This window comes from Erithacus rubecula (genome assembly GCF_903797595.1).
Source record: "Erithacus rubecula genome assembly, chromosome: 2".
NCBI lineage: Eukaryota > Metazoa > Chordata > Aves > Passeriformes > Muscicapidae > Erithacus > Erithacus rubecula.
The window spans coordinates 34,803,652-34,817,753 of NC_136685.1; the positions used below are offsets into that span (position 1 = coordinate 34,803,652).

The following is a 14,102-nucleotide window of genomic DNA, read 5'->3' on the forward strand; positions in this document are numbered from 1 at the left end:
GACAGCAGGATGCTGGCAGCCCTCCCATTGTGGCAGGGCTGTACAGCAGGTGACTCTGCCATGTGCCAACACCAGTGCCTGGCACTGAGCCCTGGCACTAGGGCAGGAAGATGATCTTGTTGTTCTGTGGGGATTCTGAGGGTTAGGGAGGCCATGGATACAAGTCAAGCCATCCTGAGCATCCTGTTATGGTGTGGAGACAGCCTTTTCCACTTGAAATGGATTTTCCCATCAATCTCCACTGAGGTTTGTGTCTTTCTTCAGAAGGAAAATCTACAGTGAAGGGATGGATTTCCACCCAGGTCCTTACCACGAACCTTATGGATCAAGAGATAAGAATGTTCAGAGAGGAGTAAAGAGGTCAATTACTATAACTTTTCCTGCGTAACAGCTCTTCAGAGTTGGGTGTTGAAGGGAGGGGGAAACAGAAACAAACCCAAAATGTTCAGGAGCAATGTTCTCTGCAAGTTTTTCTGATATGATATGGCATCCTCCATTTCTCCATTTTGAATCCAGGATCTAACTCTGGTAGAAAAGGGCATGGACTTTGATTGAAGTGCTAAGGAATCATGCCTACTTCAAAACTGTTTTATATAACCAGCATCTTAACATGTAAGAGACCACCTCATGAGAGCAAAGAGGCTTGGCTGTGCCTCTGAGATGAGGTGTTCTGCCACACAGATGCCTGGTAGTGTTGGGCAGGCATGATCTCCCACTGGGAGATCCTGACTGCAGTCCCAGAAGGTCAGGGGGATTGCTTCTGCATACAGCACCTGCAGGAGGCCTCTTCAAACACAGCATCTAGCCCTGATGTCAGTCCTGAAAAAGCAGTGAAGGGACAGAGGAAAACAAGCAAATGGCTGGGTCAAAGCTTGGGAAACACCCCAGACAGAGAAATGTAAGAAGCTTAACCTCCTGAATGTATGTAAGCAGAGATGAAGGGAGGCTTGATCCACCTGCAAATACCATGATGGAGAGGAGACAAGGTAGTATAAAACAGGACCAAGTGGATGGAAGCCAGAGTTCAAAAAGACTTGCAATCCTGTTTTGAGTTTGACATTGAAGATTAGGGGTTTGGTACAGAAGGGTTTGCTGTTTGTGCTTAGAAGGAAATCCCAAGGTCCTCTGGTAATTTTATGGATGGCCATAATCATCTTTTTTACCTTACATGGGTGTCTCACAGGCTGCCCCATCACAGGGCAGGGTGTCCACTGTATTGGGCATCACTCTGCTGGTGGACACCCCTACAGCCACAAGCCAGTTGTGTTCCTCTCTCCCCATCAGCTCTCCTCATCATCACTGTGCTCTATTGATGAAGAAATAGGCCAGAAATGACCTCCCAGGCCAGTGTGGGCACTATGGGAGGGCAGTGGAGCCAATTCTCCAGAGCCACACCACCTCAGGGCTTTCTGATGGGCTTACCCTGGAACAATTACACCTCATGTGCAAGTATGGGTGAAGAGGCAGCTCCTCCATTTACTGAATAGGTTTTTTCCATTTTCACATATTTTTAATGCTTTTCTGCTTTGATTTGTTATATTTTCATTTAATTGCACTGCATTTAGTGCAGTGTAGAGCTTTCCTTAAAGATGATTAATACGAAAATGGCTGTGTGCACACATTCCTCTCCTCATGTGCTGCTCAGCTCACACAGTGGCACCTTGCTTCTCACCCCTTTAATCTGCCACAGCCACCACAAGACCTCTGCTGTCACTGTCATGAAGCTTCAACAAAAGGGATTTTGCACCGACACTGCCTCTGGTAATGCATCCCCTGGGGCTGGTCTTGGAGCGAGCACTGCATCCATTTTGCCAGTTATACCTCCATGGAGGTGGTGTCAGTGCTAAAGCCACTTCCTAGATATAAAATGGTTCATGGATCCCCAAGTACCAACTGGGACACTGCAGTCACTGTAAAGTGCCCCTCACCTGCTACAAGGGGCTGCAGGAAAATAAAAAGTTACAACACTTTCCATCCCTTCCAGCTTTATGGGGTTTTTTTGTTGGTTTTTTTTTCTGAAGGCTAATAGGAGTGGTTTTAATTCCTCAGGACTGTGACATTCCTGCATTTCCATCTCTACATACTTTAGAGTACTGATGATCATACTTAATATACTTTACAGAACAGCACCATAGTAAAGCAGAGACAACACAACTTCAGTCTGTCACAAGCAGAAGTATACAGCATTTAAACAAAATTAAATGTGTCAGCTATATTCTTACATAAAAAAAAAAAAGGTATTTTTCCTCCAGGTATAACATATTTTGTGCTTGAGCATAAAAAATCCTCACACAAAGTTCCAAATATTTCCCAAATAAAATATAAATTATCAGAACTCAGTTGTAGCAAAACCCCTTCAACTCAAATCCTCTTAAAATGGCTGTCTGCAAGATAGTGAGAGCAAAATATAACATAGTCTTTTTGTCAGAGAGAGATAGAGAGACAAAGAGTAGACAACATTTTCAATAATTTTAGCGTATTAATAAAATACACTATTTCTTCTAATAACTGACCATTGCCTTGCTGAGAGACTTCACTTTTTTCCTTTTGAAAGGTCTATAAAACAAATTACATTGAAAGAATAAAACAGATTCTGAATATTTTCATCTGAGATCTCAAGTCCATCTAATCTTCAGTGAATGCAACAATTCTCATGGACCTAAATTTCATTTTCACTTACATGTAAATAGTCTATCACATTTTAACCACTATAAATATAAATACCTCTTTTTTTGTAGCCATTCAAACTTTGAGACACTTCAGAAACCTATTTTTTGAAAGAAGCAGTGATTTTCACAGTAGAAAATGCATTAAAACTTACTCATTGGCAAAAGAAACAACAGAATATTTTTTGCCTGAGAGATCACAGTCTGCAAATGCAAGCTCATTTTATCATCACCCGAAACATTACATTCATCCAAACTGTAACTACTTGAATGTGAAAAAATGAGACTCACCTGCCTTTTTTGTATACCTCATGTATTTCTTTTCCTTGTCGGTGGGTTCTGCATTCAGTGGATAAAATCCATCCCCACAGCAGGAGGAAGATGCTAAAATGCATTTTCTGGACAGTCAACATGTTAACTGAAGGTCCTGTATCCAGAAATAGTCCATACAAGAAAAAGAAAACCTAAATGTAGATCCTGTTTCTCTTTTTAAGACATTATCGGTCTGATCGTTATTGGGAGGATGTTTACTCATACAAAAAATCATCCTGCAGTATTTAATCTGGACAGTGGGGAAAGCAATTTCCACTAAACCTATAAATCCTTCTACGTCAGATGGCAGGGATTTTCTAGCAGTGTCGAATTCACGTAGTCTCAGAAAACAATTATTTTAGTCCAAACAGGCTATTTTATTAATTGGTTTAAATTGAACCCTATTCAATTACCTGTGGCACATACATTTATATTTCTGCCTTAAGTGAAGTAGTGCATTTGGTCAGGTTGATGTCATTGGTAACTCTTTAATCACCAAACTTATCTGTGTCATAGTAATGTTTCTTACAAGCATTGCAATACATTGAAAAGTATTAATAAACATATATCAGTTTAGAGGAAAAAAAAAAATTTAGCTCTAGAAGCAGCATTGATCCTGTATGTTCTTCTACATTACTTTAGTATCCAGTGGTACTCTGGCCAGAGTGATCAGTACTTTCATCACTTGTGCTCTGCTGAGCACTGTGTCAGGAAAGGATCCAGTGCTCAGAGGAACAGGGAAGGACAGAATGAGGGAGATGGCTCTGCCCTCTGCACGGGGATGTTTGGAGACATCCTGCCAAAATCGAGCAGCAAACCCACCAGAGCTGCAGAACTTGGGGGCCTGGTGTGGCAGCTCTCATGTTGTTGGCAAGATCCTCATCTGTGGTGAGGAAAATAGAATGGCATGGGCAGAAACAGGACAGGTTGAGCCAGCCACACTGCCCATCAGCTTGGAGCTCACACCCTCCACAGCTCCATGCTCACCCTCCTTCTCCTCTGTGCCTCCCCCAAGCCCTCACAGCTCTGGTTCCTACTTGTGCCCTCTCATGGAGACCTCGCCTGTTCCTGCCAACACCACTGCCCCTTTGCTGAGCAGAATCTTCTTCCTCTGCCTGTTACCTGGGGATTTCTAGTCAGAGCAGTTGGTCAGGTCACCCATTTCCTTCTACAAACCCTGGGAAGCAGATCTCCACCTGGCCTGAGCTGCTGTGGCTTTATTGACTTTGGTGAGCATTTACACTGCCTTGGGACCCACGGGAAAGGCACACTGAAAGGCGCTAAGATTTCATCCAACCAACAAAGAATCAACTTCACAATTTGTGGGGGTAAAACATTTCCTACTCAAACTCACACAGGCTTTGAGACATGAGCAATCAGCCACCAGCAGTTTGTTGTGATGATTGATCAGTGCTACTGTTCAAAGAAGTCATACCCACTTAACTTTGAAAATCACCTGCATTCCATTTACATTGATTCACACATCCTTCTCAAGGAGAATAAAAAGTATTTTAATAACAGTTATTTTCACCTGTGGGCATATTAGATATAGTCTTCTCAGTCTCAATAACCTACGTAAATATATTTTTTATTTCTATGTATTTTAAAAATACTAGTCTCCTTTTTATACAGCAGAGGAGCAATAGAGATTGACAAGCGATGGATAGTTATGAATTCACTTAGCTGCCCAAAACAGCTGGACATGCCTTGGTACACAGGAGAGGAAGGAAACAATTATCCTCCCACTAACAGAGGCAAAAAACTGTGCTCAATTCCCCTTTTCTTGGACTGTTGTTCATAGAAAACTTCAAACATGAGCAATTCATAGAAAAATCCTGGAACTTAGTCAGACAGCTTCCAAATTTCCCTAAAGAAAATGCCTAGATGAAGAATAGAATGGGTTTCTGAAGAAAAAACACGTGTGTGATGGTTTTGAAATCAAAACCAGTGAGAGCCTCCAAGTCAGAAGTACAATTTAACAGGAAAAAAGAGAAAAAATAAAATATATGCAATAGTACAAAAGAAAAAACTACTGACAGATTTATAATACAACCTGACATCCCACTAGTTAGGGTGGTGGTAGCAGTCTGGATGAAGTGGTCTTCTCAAAGCAGTGATCCTGTAGAAATCCTGGCAGATGATCCTGGTAGCTCTTGTCCTCTGGAAACCAGTGAGTAAGGGCAGCTTTGGTGTTCCAAATCTCAGATTTTATCTAGGTAGGAAAGGCTTAGCTCCTCCCCCTGGGTGGAGCATCTCCCAGTGGGATGATGGAATTTCATCAGTCATGCAGTGGGACTCAGTGGCCCATTAACAGAAGATATGTTGCTGAAGGAAGGATGGGTCATTGCCCCATCTGGTTCTAACAGCTGGCCCAGCAGCAGAGGATATCTCCCACAGGGATAAGAATCACTGCCCCACCTGGTTTCAGCAGAAGGTGAATACATCCCTTTGGGTATATCTTTACACTGTAACCTAGGGCAGTGTGGAAGAAACTTCTTTCCCTGACAGGCTTCAGAGCTGGGGGAGAAGCAGAAGATTTAGATTGGTAAGCTTTCCACAACATCTCACACAGCACTCTCCTAAGCAAGACAGAGAAGCATGGTCTTGCTGAAATGTCTGGAGGACCGTTTCAGCACATTTCCAGCTTTAGTTCAGTTTATCTTGCTGTACCTACTCGAGAGCAACCACCCATGACTTGCTCCCAGCCTGCAAGGTGTAACACCTTGTGAAAGTGACCTGCAGGGAAGGTGCAAACCACTTGGGTGGTAACCCAAAGGCAGGGCTGGTAAGGATAGGAATGTCACAGTGTATGTCTCCAGGTAGGTAAAGTCACTTCAAACAGAAAAATACTCTGCTCCAAATGGCCATGAAATACAGAACACAAAGGTACAGCAGATCTGGTCATAGGACCAAAGGTTAGACTACATTACTTCCCAAGGTCACCTCCAGCACTTTCTTTCTGGTTTTCCCAGAGGAAAAATGATGGAAAGTTTCCATATCAGAATTTTTAAAAATGCAGAAATTCAAACATCCAGGAGCAGGAAGAGAGATAGCCAAGTTTGTCCTGCAGTTTTGCTTAGTATTGATCTTGAGCAGATGGACAATAAATTTTGCCTGCTTTCTCCATGAGAATATTTAGATATTAAAGATATGGCACTATTTTCATTCAGTAGGTAAAACCCTCTGGATACCAAATATTAAAAGAATTAACAATGTGCAGTGTACAATATTTTTAACAAGTTCATCTGTTTCTACATTTTGTGAGCTAGCTGTGAGCTGACTGCAATCCCCTCAAATGACTTCATTATTTATCTTATTAGCTGTTAGATTTGTTGGGAATAACCTGGAGATATGTGTCAAAATATTTGCATTTTTATTTGTTATTTAGTTTTATTTGAGTTGATAATCTTTTGGTGTATTTTTTTCTTGTTGACCCATCAAATGAGTGTTCACAAATATAAAATTTAACAAACATTCTGCTTTCCAGATACCCAACTACTATAACATAAGTACTGACTTTCTACCTGCATCTGATGTTCACCGGGTTTCAGAGCAAATTTTAAAATGGAAAAGCTACAATACTGTTGACTTTCCTAACTTTAACAGCAGTTCTATGGATAGGAGATAGCCATTCAAATGTGAAATGATTGCATCAAATCCCTCAAAGCCAGCCAGCAGCTGATCCAGGAATAGACCAAGAACTGGGGATGGACTGTAGCCATAAAGTCAACTGAGCAAAGTGGAGTTTTGCAGCTATATCCTTTTTATAGCAAAAACCATCTTTCCTGGAATGCTTTTATGCTTGAAGGCAGATACCAGGCTTATTTGGATCAGAGCAGGAGTGAATGCAATTGATAATCCACAAGAAAAATATAAAAGCATCTCAGGCAGACAAAACAAATGATCTTTAATAAGACAGGTAAAAGAAACCGGAGTTCTTGAGTGAGTAGCAGTGAATAAAGTCTGAAGTTGTGTTGGAGGGCAGTCCCCAGCAGCTGCCCTCACTCACAGCACTTTGATCTCCCCTCAGGAATGCCACCCCCAGCTCCTGCTAAACTCAGTGTCCACTCAGCTCCTGCCAGCTGGTGATGCTTCCCTGGCTCAAGGATTTTATCACTTTGATCACTGTGTTCCTCAGAGGAGTTCAACAGGGTCTTGGGCTTTTACTTAATTACTGAGGCATAGAAATGCAGGTTTCCCAGGCTGTTCAGGACTTTAATCCTGGATTTCCTGGATTTTCATTAACAAAGCACAGTAAGAAATGTCACAAAAATAAAATCTTCATTCAATTTGGCACAACCAAACTATTATAATTTTCTAAATATACACTTTTTCCATTTGATTCCAGAAGAGTAAACTATTTATCCAGTTCTATTTATAATCTATCCATCTCCAAAAATGAGAACATAGTCAGAAGAATAAATCAAGACTTCCATTTTTGCCTGTGAGTCTACAATTTACTGAAAGTACTGAACTTGTCAGAAGCAGAAATTCTCTTTTTTAACTAACTTCCCAAAGCTTCAAGAAGTGTAGCAATACACAGCACACTCCATGTAAATACTCTTGGAGCTTTAGCAGACACACATAAAAGAACATTTAGATGTTCTAACCTCTTCCCAGCAGGTGTCTGCCTTTAAAAGCTGTTGATGGACAGCTGTGTCACTGTAGCTCTGCTGTGGTTTACCTTTGTGGGAGCTGGAGGAGCACAAGAGTTCCTGCATAACAGGTTGGGTGCTGCTTCTGGAATGTTATTTCCTCTCTGCATCTCTGTTTCTTTCAGAAATGGTACTCTGTGCTTCAGGACACAATGGTCAGAAAATAATTTTATACTTCTTTAGGGTCTTCTGTCATGGGTGTTGTCAGAGACTTTAAAAATCTGGCTTAATATGAAGTTAGTGGGTTTTCTGCATCAATTACTTGTGTCTTTTTTTAGAAGAATGCTTCAATTCTTTGTGACATTCACAGGACACCTATGCTCACTCTGTGTAGGGTGAAATATGTCAGCAGGATCCCTCATGTTTGTTGGATTACAGGACCATATCCAAGGAGGATGTTGGTACAGATGAGGAATAGGATTTGATCAACCTATGGATGAATGGCATCCCCACTGAATTTCATTATGGTGGTGTCAGCAGGGCTGGTGGCTATTCCTAGCATTCCTAGCTCTCATAGCTCTTCTCTTTGTATGAATTGAAATCAAACTGCCCTGCAAGCTGGGAGGATGAGAGAAGTGTGAAGATATGTATTGACACTGGAATGGTTAAAACTAAAGTGGGCCACCCAGAAAGGTGCAGAAGACAGTATTTCCTCTGCAGGCACAAGAGGTAAATACACTCTTTCCCAGGCTATAGCTTGATGTGCTGTGATTGTGGAGAGCAGAGGTTGGGAGTTACTGACCAGAGAAAATGTCCAAACAGGAGGATTTTAGTTTTCAGTGTTAAAGATCATTATATGAACCGGCATAAATGTGCACCAGGATGGGAATCATGTCACTTTATACTGGCCATGGTTTTCACCAGAAATAGCCTTTGCACTTTGTTATCACATTTGTTTTCATGTTCCTGCCCCTCTCTGGTGTCTCTTGCACCCCTTGCTTACAACATCACACCAGAGCAGACCCACATGCTTCTTGTAGCAAACCCTGGAACTTCTCCAAGCAGTGATGAGGACATTGGTGGACCTCAAGAAATCATAAATACTAATGAATGATCAGATTTCCATGCAACTTGAATGGCAAGGAGTGCCAGTGAACCCGTGACCCTGAGCCTTCTTATCACAGAATAAAAATCAGATAGAGACAAGGCAGTGTACACGGGCCTCTAAGCCTCTATAAATCCCTAAATGGATTGTGCACTGCATGAAAGAAAAGGGAAATAGGCCAAGCACTGAGCAGAAACCTGAATGGCTCCAGCAAACAATGTGCCTGAGTGAACTGCACTGCTTGGGGACTAATGCAGCTCCTCACTGCCAAATAAATAACAATGCCACATCCCCCAGCGAGGCTGTCTCTGATGCTGCTCTCCTTCCATCAGAGCTCTTCCCTCAGGGATGTCTTTCCCCACCAAACATCTTTGCTGCCCACATGGTGTGTCTCCGTGCCCGTGGAGGCACATTTGGGTTTGCCAACTCAAATTTGAGTCTCTGTGTCCCTGAGCCCTGCCTGGGAGACGATGCTCCTTGCGTGCTGAGCTGTGTCCTTCTGCTCCAGCCCCTCCTGCAATTCCCACAGCTGTCTCAGCTGGATTAGGCAGCTTTGTGCGTGCTTGGCGTGGGGCACCTGACCTTTTGCGTGGGGATTCTGCTACTGAAACTGAAGAAAAGATACCAAAGAAAGACTAAAAGGTGAATGAGAGATAAAAAGACACTTATAGTGTATACTTTGCTGTCAGCAGTTTAACAGGGTTGAATTAAAACACTGAAACTACACATCAGCCTGGTGCAGCCTGGTGGAAAGGATTTTTGTCTGTTGCTAGCAGATACACAAGGGGAGGCAGACTTGGGAAACTATGGATGTCAGGGATTCCCCTGATGCTCCCCAGAATGTCCCAATCCCCACAGTGCACTCATTTACCAGGAGGGACTGCTCCCTTAAAGGGAGTTCTCTTGGAAGATCCAGAATGAAAAGATTTGAAAGCATTCAGACTGGATCAAAGTTATACCCTGGACATTGTAGTCAGGGACTAATTTCACTCCAGCTGTTAGATTCTGGTCCTTAGTTCCCCTATCCAGCCCATGCCATTCTGATTTTTTTGCAATAAGGACACTTCTTACAATACAAACCTAGCTTAAAACTGCTTTTCCACTTTCTACTAACTGTTCTCACAGTTCATCTGCAGCACCCCATGTGGAATTTCATCAGCAACATGCTAATGGCCTCTGCCTATCAACCAAGAACTTGTTCAAAATGCTTTTCAAAAAATAGCAACAAAATGGAAGAAAAAGAAAGGTGATGAGTCTGAAATTCTTGCACACAAACCCTGAGATTGCAGCAGGGCCATCTCAAGGCAAAAGCTGACACTGGTATGAGTAACATCCACAGAACTGTCAATAGCAGTTCAGTAAAGGCAGCAGTGCTTAATAAAAGAGTTGTTCTGCCAATATTCAGAGGGGATTAAAGGAACAACTGGACTAATTACAGCCCTCAGCCTGACAAAATATTGGAAAGGCTGATATGGCACTCAATAAATGAAGAGTTAGTGAGTAATTTGATTAATGTCAATTAGCATGGCTTTAAAGAAAAATAGATCTTTCCAAGTTAATCCTTTTTTGATTAATTTAGAATGTGCTTGCCAGAGGAAATGTGATGTGTTTCTGTAAGGCATTTAATGTTGCACCCATGGTATTTTTATTGAAGAGTTACTACAAAACAGTACCAAAATTTAAAAAAGAAAAACATTAAAATATTTTAGAACTGGATAAACTCCCCCATATTGAATATGGCTGTAAATGGCAAATCTTCATCAGGTAATTCAATTATCTCCCCAAAGAGGCTGGTTCTTTATCCTATGTTGTTCTTGACAAAAAGTAGGAATAAAACACAGACTGCTTCCTGAATAAGCATGCAATAGCATGAAGCAGACCAGAAAAACCGAAAGAACACTGACAAGGAGTAAATGGAATATCACAGGGGAAGGCCCAGAAACTACTACTGTCATTTGACCACAGCTTACTACAAAACTGTCCTCTTCATAGATACCAGACTGTACCTAACAGTCAAGAATGTGGCTCATAATTTTAGGACAAGGAGGACAAAATCTGCATATCAATGGAGAGTTAAAAAAAAAAACACAGGCAAAATTTACTAGCTTTTGTGCTTAAAAAAGAAATATTGCAAGAGTACGAAGCTCTTTATGTTTTGATCAAACTGGGCAAATCTTGAAAGTGAGTTCTCTCCTATCCACCAAGCTGAAGATTTATTAAAATACCTTTATTGATTTTTATTGCAAGATCTAGTGCCTGTAAGACCATGAAACACAAATTTAAATTATTTTTTTTTACAATAGCAATGAATTTTGTTTCACTGTGCATGTATTTGTTGACTGAAGATAGATAGTATGATTTTCTGGAAGATTTGGAGTTGTTCTCAGACAGGAGTGAATCTGGAGAAGTCCAATACTAGGGCCATAACAAAGAGATGATTAGATGATCAAATACTCAGTGAGTCAGCCTGAGAAACATCAACTATTGGCACCAGGTAAATGATAAATTTGAACAGTGCTTTTGAAACTCAAATTTGTTTGGATGTGACAGCCTTTGCTGAACTTGGCAGTGAATTAACTTGGGAGGGCAAAATGTTATAACAGTTAACTTTTACATAATGATTGGCCAAAAAGCTTCCCAAACAAATAATAGGCCATAACAGTTTGTATTTTTTAAAATACATACAAAAAAGTCAAGCATTCTCCCTCGATAGACATAATCTGAGGCACACGTTAGCTGTCTTTTATCTCCTTCTTGGAGTCACCCCCAGGATCTCAATTTAACAAAATACTGATTTGCTCAGTTTGTCCTACTGCTGTTGTCAGTGTCTTGATAGAAATGGTGGGCTGAATGCAGCAAAATGCTTTGTGTTTGTCCACCAGATTAGCTTCTGCTTGCTGCCTGCAGATACCATATGGTGTAATATGGGAAGAGACAAGAGTGCAATTAGTAGACCATTAGTCTGATTGCAATATTTAACTGAAATAAAATGCTAATAAGGGGTCTTGTTCTGCAGACATTGACTGCAAGTGTGCAGGAATCAACAGATGACTGCACAGCAGAGCAATCACTGCCATTGGCAAATGACCAAGCTTAGTATGTAAAGATTCTTTAGTGTCAGAGCGTCCTGCTTATCCCTCTGCAGAATGAGGGAGTTCATGTCTTTTAATCCTGTCATTTCTCAGACTGCATGGTCAGTAACAACTACTATTTGCCAAGTCTTAGTGGCATAATAGATTTGTGTTTGCAATAGATTGTTTATTATTTTTGGTCTTCATATAATTTAAAATCCTTTATTGGCATAATTTTGATGTTCCTTTTCACAGCACAAATTGTCACTGATCTCTTGAGATGTAATTGAGGGTTTTGGTAGGTTCTTTTCACATCAAAGTCATAAAGCAATTTTGTTTCATTGGATGTGAAACCAACAGCCTTGGTTTCTGGTTTCTTGCTATAGCAAAAAAATTTATTATTAACTTATTATTAACACAACCACTATCTGGAGATGATGTATTTATCCCATGCCATGGATTTAATTTTTCCTTTCAGTTTGCAAGAATATTTGAATTTAGAATTTATTGTTCAGTATGAACTGAGTCTTAAGAGTAAGTACTGATGTTAGTGTTTCCCTTCTGATGACCATACCCTACTCAACAGGCCTATTTTCCTATACAATGTACTAAAAAGTTTTGGTGGTACTTTCTGGCCTTCAGCCTGAGATCCAATTAGACCAGGCTTCTCAGGACCTTGTGCTGTTGAATTTTTCCTATCTCCAAGTGTGATATTTCCACAGCCTCCCTAAACAGCTTTCTCCTCATTCCTTGCTGCAGTTTGTCACTGTAGACATCACTTGCCCTCTGCCAAGCACTGCTGAGAACTCTTCTCCATCTCACAGAAAGGAGATCAGCCAGATCAGCCCCCAGCCTGTACCTGTGCTCAGGGTTATCCTTCCCTAGGTGCAGGACCCTGCATTTGCCTTTGATGAATTTCAGAAGGTTGTTCTCTGCTCTTCCCTCTAAACTGCCAAGGTCCTTCAGAGGGGCTGCACATCCCTTTGGGGTTTTGGTCACTCCTCCAATTTTGTGTCATCAGTGAACTTGCTGAGGAGACCTCTGCACCTCCATCCAAGCCATTGGTGAGCAAGCTGCTCAGCAGGGTCAGAGATGCCTTGACCTGCTGTGAAGAAGAAGTTGCATAGGGAAAACAGTGCCAGACATTGAAAATGAAGGTGGGCAGTGTTGGGCTTGTAACATGTTAGGTGAGCTGTGTTACAGAAAAAGCCAGCCCTTTTATTTTTTAACCTTTTCCATGTCACTTCACCATGGTTTCTTCTTTCCCCCTTCCAAACCAGGTCAATGCCAATTATATGAATCCATGCATGTACCACTAGAGCCATCATGTGTGGAGGCCATTGAAAAGAATCACTGAAGTATATGAGCAAGCACAAGGCACATCACCAGGGGGACTGAGGCACAAAAGATCTGTCAGAAAGGTCTCAGCAGCTCACTGAGGTGGACTAGATAGAGAAGGCAGTCTTTGCCTTGCATGGTTTCATTTTCAGATAAAACAGAGAAAACTGGATGTACACTTTGTTGCAAGCACACTAGCAGATGGCAGACTTTAAAAAGTATTAGATAGACCATTGGAGAGGAAAGCCTTGTCAAAAACACAAACATAATTAATCCAGCTTTTGCTATGACCATTTTGGTTTCTTACATCATTGATTTCTGCACATATTTCTTCTCCCATAGATTTATCCTCTTTAACCTCTCATAGCCAGCACATTTCCTTTCTTGTTCAACCTCTTGCTCTCATTCCATGGCACATCCAAGCCAGGGTAAGCAGAAGTGAACAAGCTGCAGCAGCAGCAGGACAGCACAGCCCTGAGCAGCTGCCTGGCCCCAGGATTTGTGTCCACATCAGGGCTGCCCCCCTTCTGCCACCAGTGCCATTTGTTTGTGTCCCACCTGGGGACTGATCCCAGGCATGAGACAGGATGGGCATGTGCCTTACACCCAGGACTGCACAGCCAGGTCAAGTCCTGTAATGGCAGAATGGAATGGCAGAACAGAATCACCTGCAACTTTCCTTTCCATTGGAGTACAGAGACTTGGAGGTTAAGGATAAGAAAGGAGGAAATTTTGCTGTCATTCACTCTTATTTTTCCATCTGGAATACCAGGTTGGTATTTTTGATTTGCCAGAGCCTCTGGCACTGCAATAGGCAGCTGCATTGGGACGCAACACTGACCAAGGCTGGGTCTCTGCCTCTTGGAGCATAACGGGGGCACTGGGACTGGCAGGGACATGGGAAGCCCTGGGGACAGGGTGACAGTCAGGCAGGGGTGAGGCTGTGGTGCTGAGTGCTGGAGGCAGCCCCCCAGGCAGCAGCAGTACAAAGCAGGCAGCATCGGTGCAGGCAGGC

The 14,102-nt window shown here is 42.0% G+C and overlaps 1 protein-coding gene across 1 annotated transcript in view; it reads right to left on the reverse strand.

The window, feature by feature from the left end:
* Positions 1–3,415, reverse strand: part of GABRR1 (gamma-aminobutyric acid type A receptor subunit rho1) — a 29,572-nt gene extending 26,157 nt beyond the window's left edge. Inside the window, exon 1 of the mRNA XM_079297965.1 lies at positions 2,958–3,415. Within this exon, the coding sequence (XP_079154091.1) occupies positions 2,958–3,079 (122 nt within the window). The 5' untranslated portion in view covers positions 3,080–3,415. The remainder of the gene's footprint in view (positions 1–2,957) is intronic.
* Between the last annotated feature and the right edge of the window lie 10,687 nt (positions 3,416–14,102).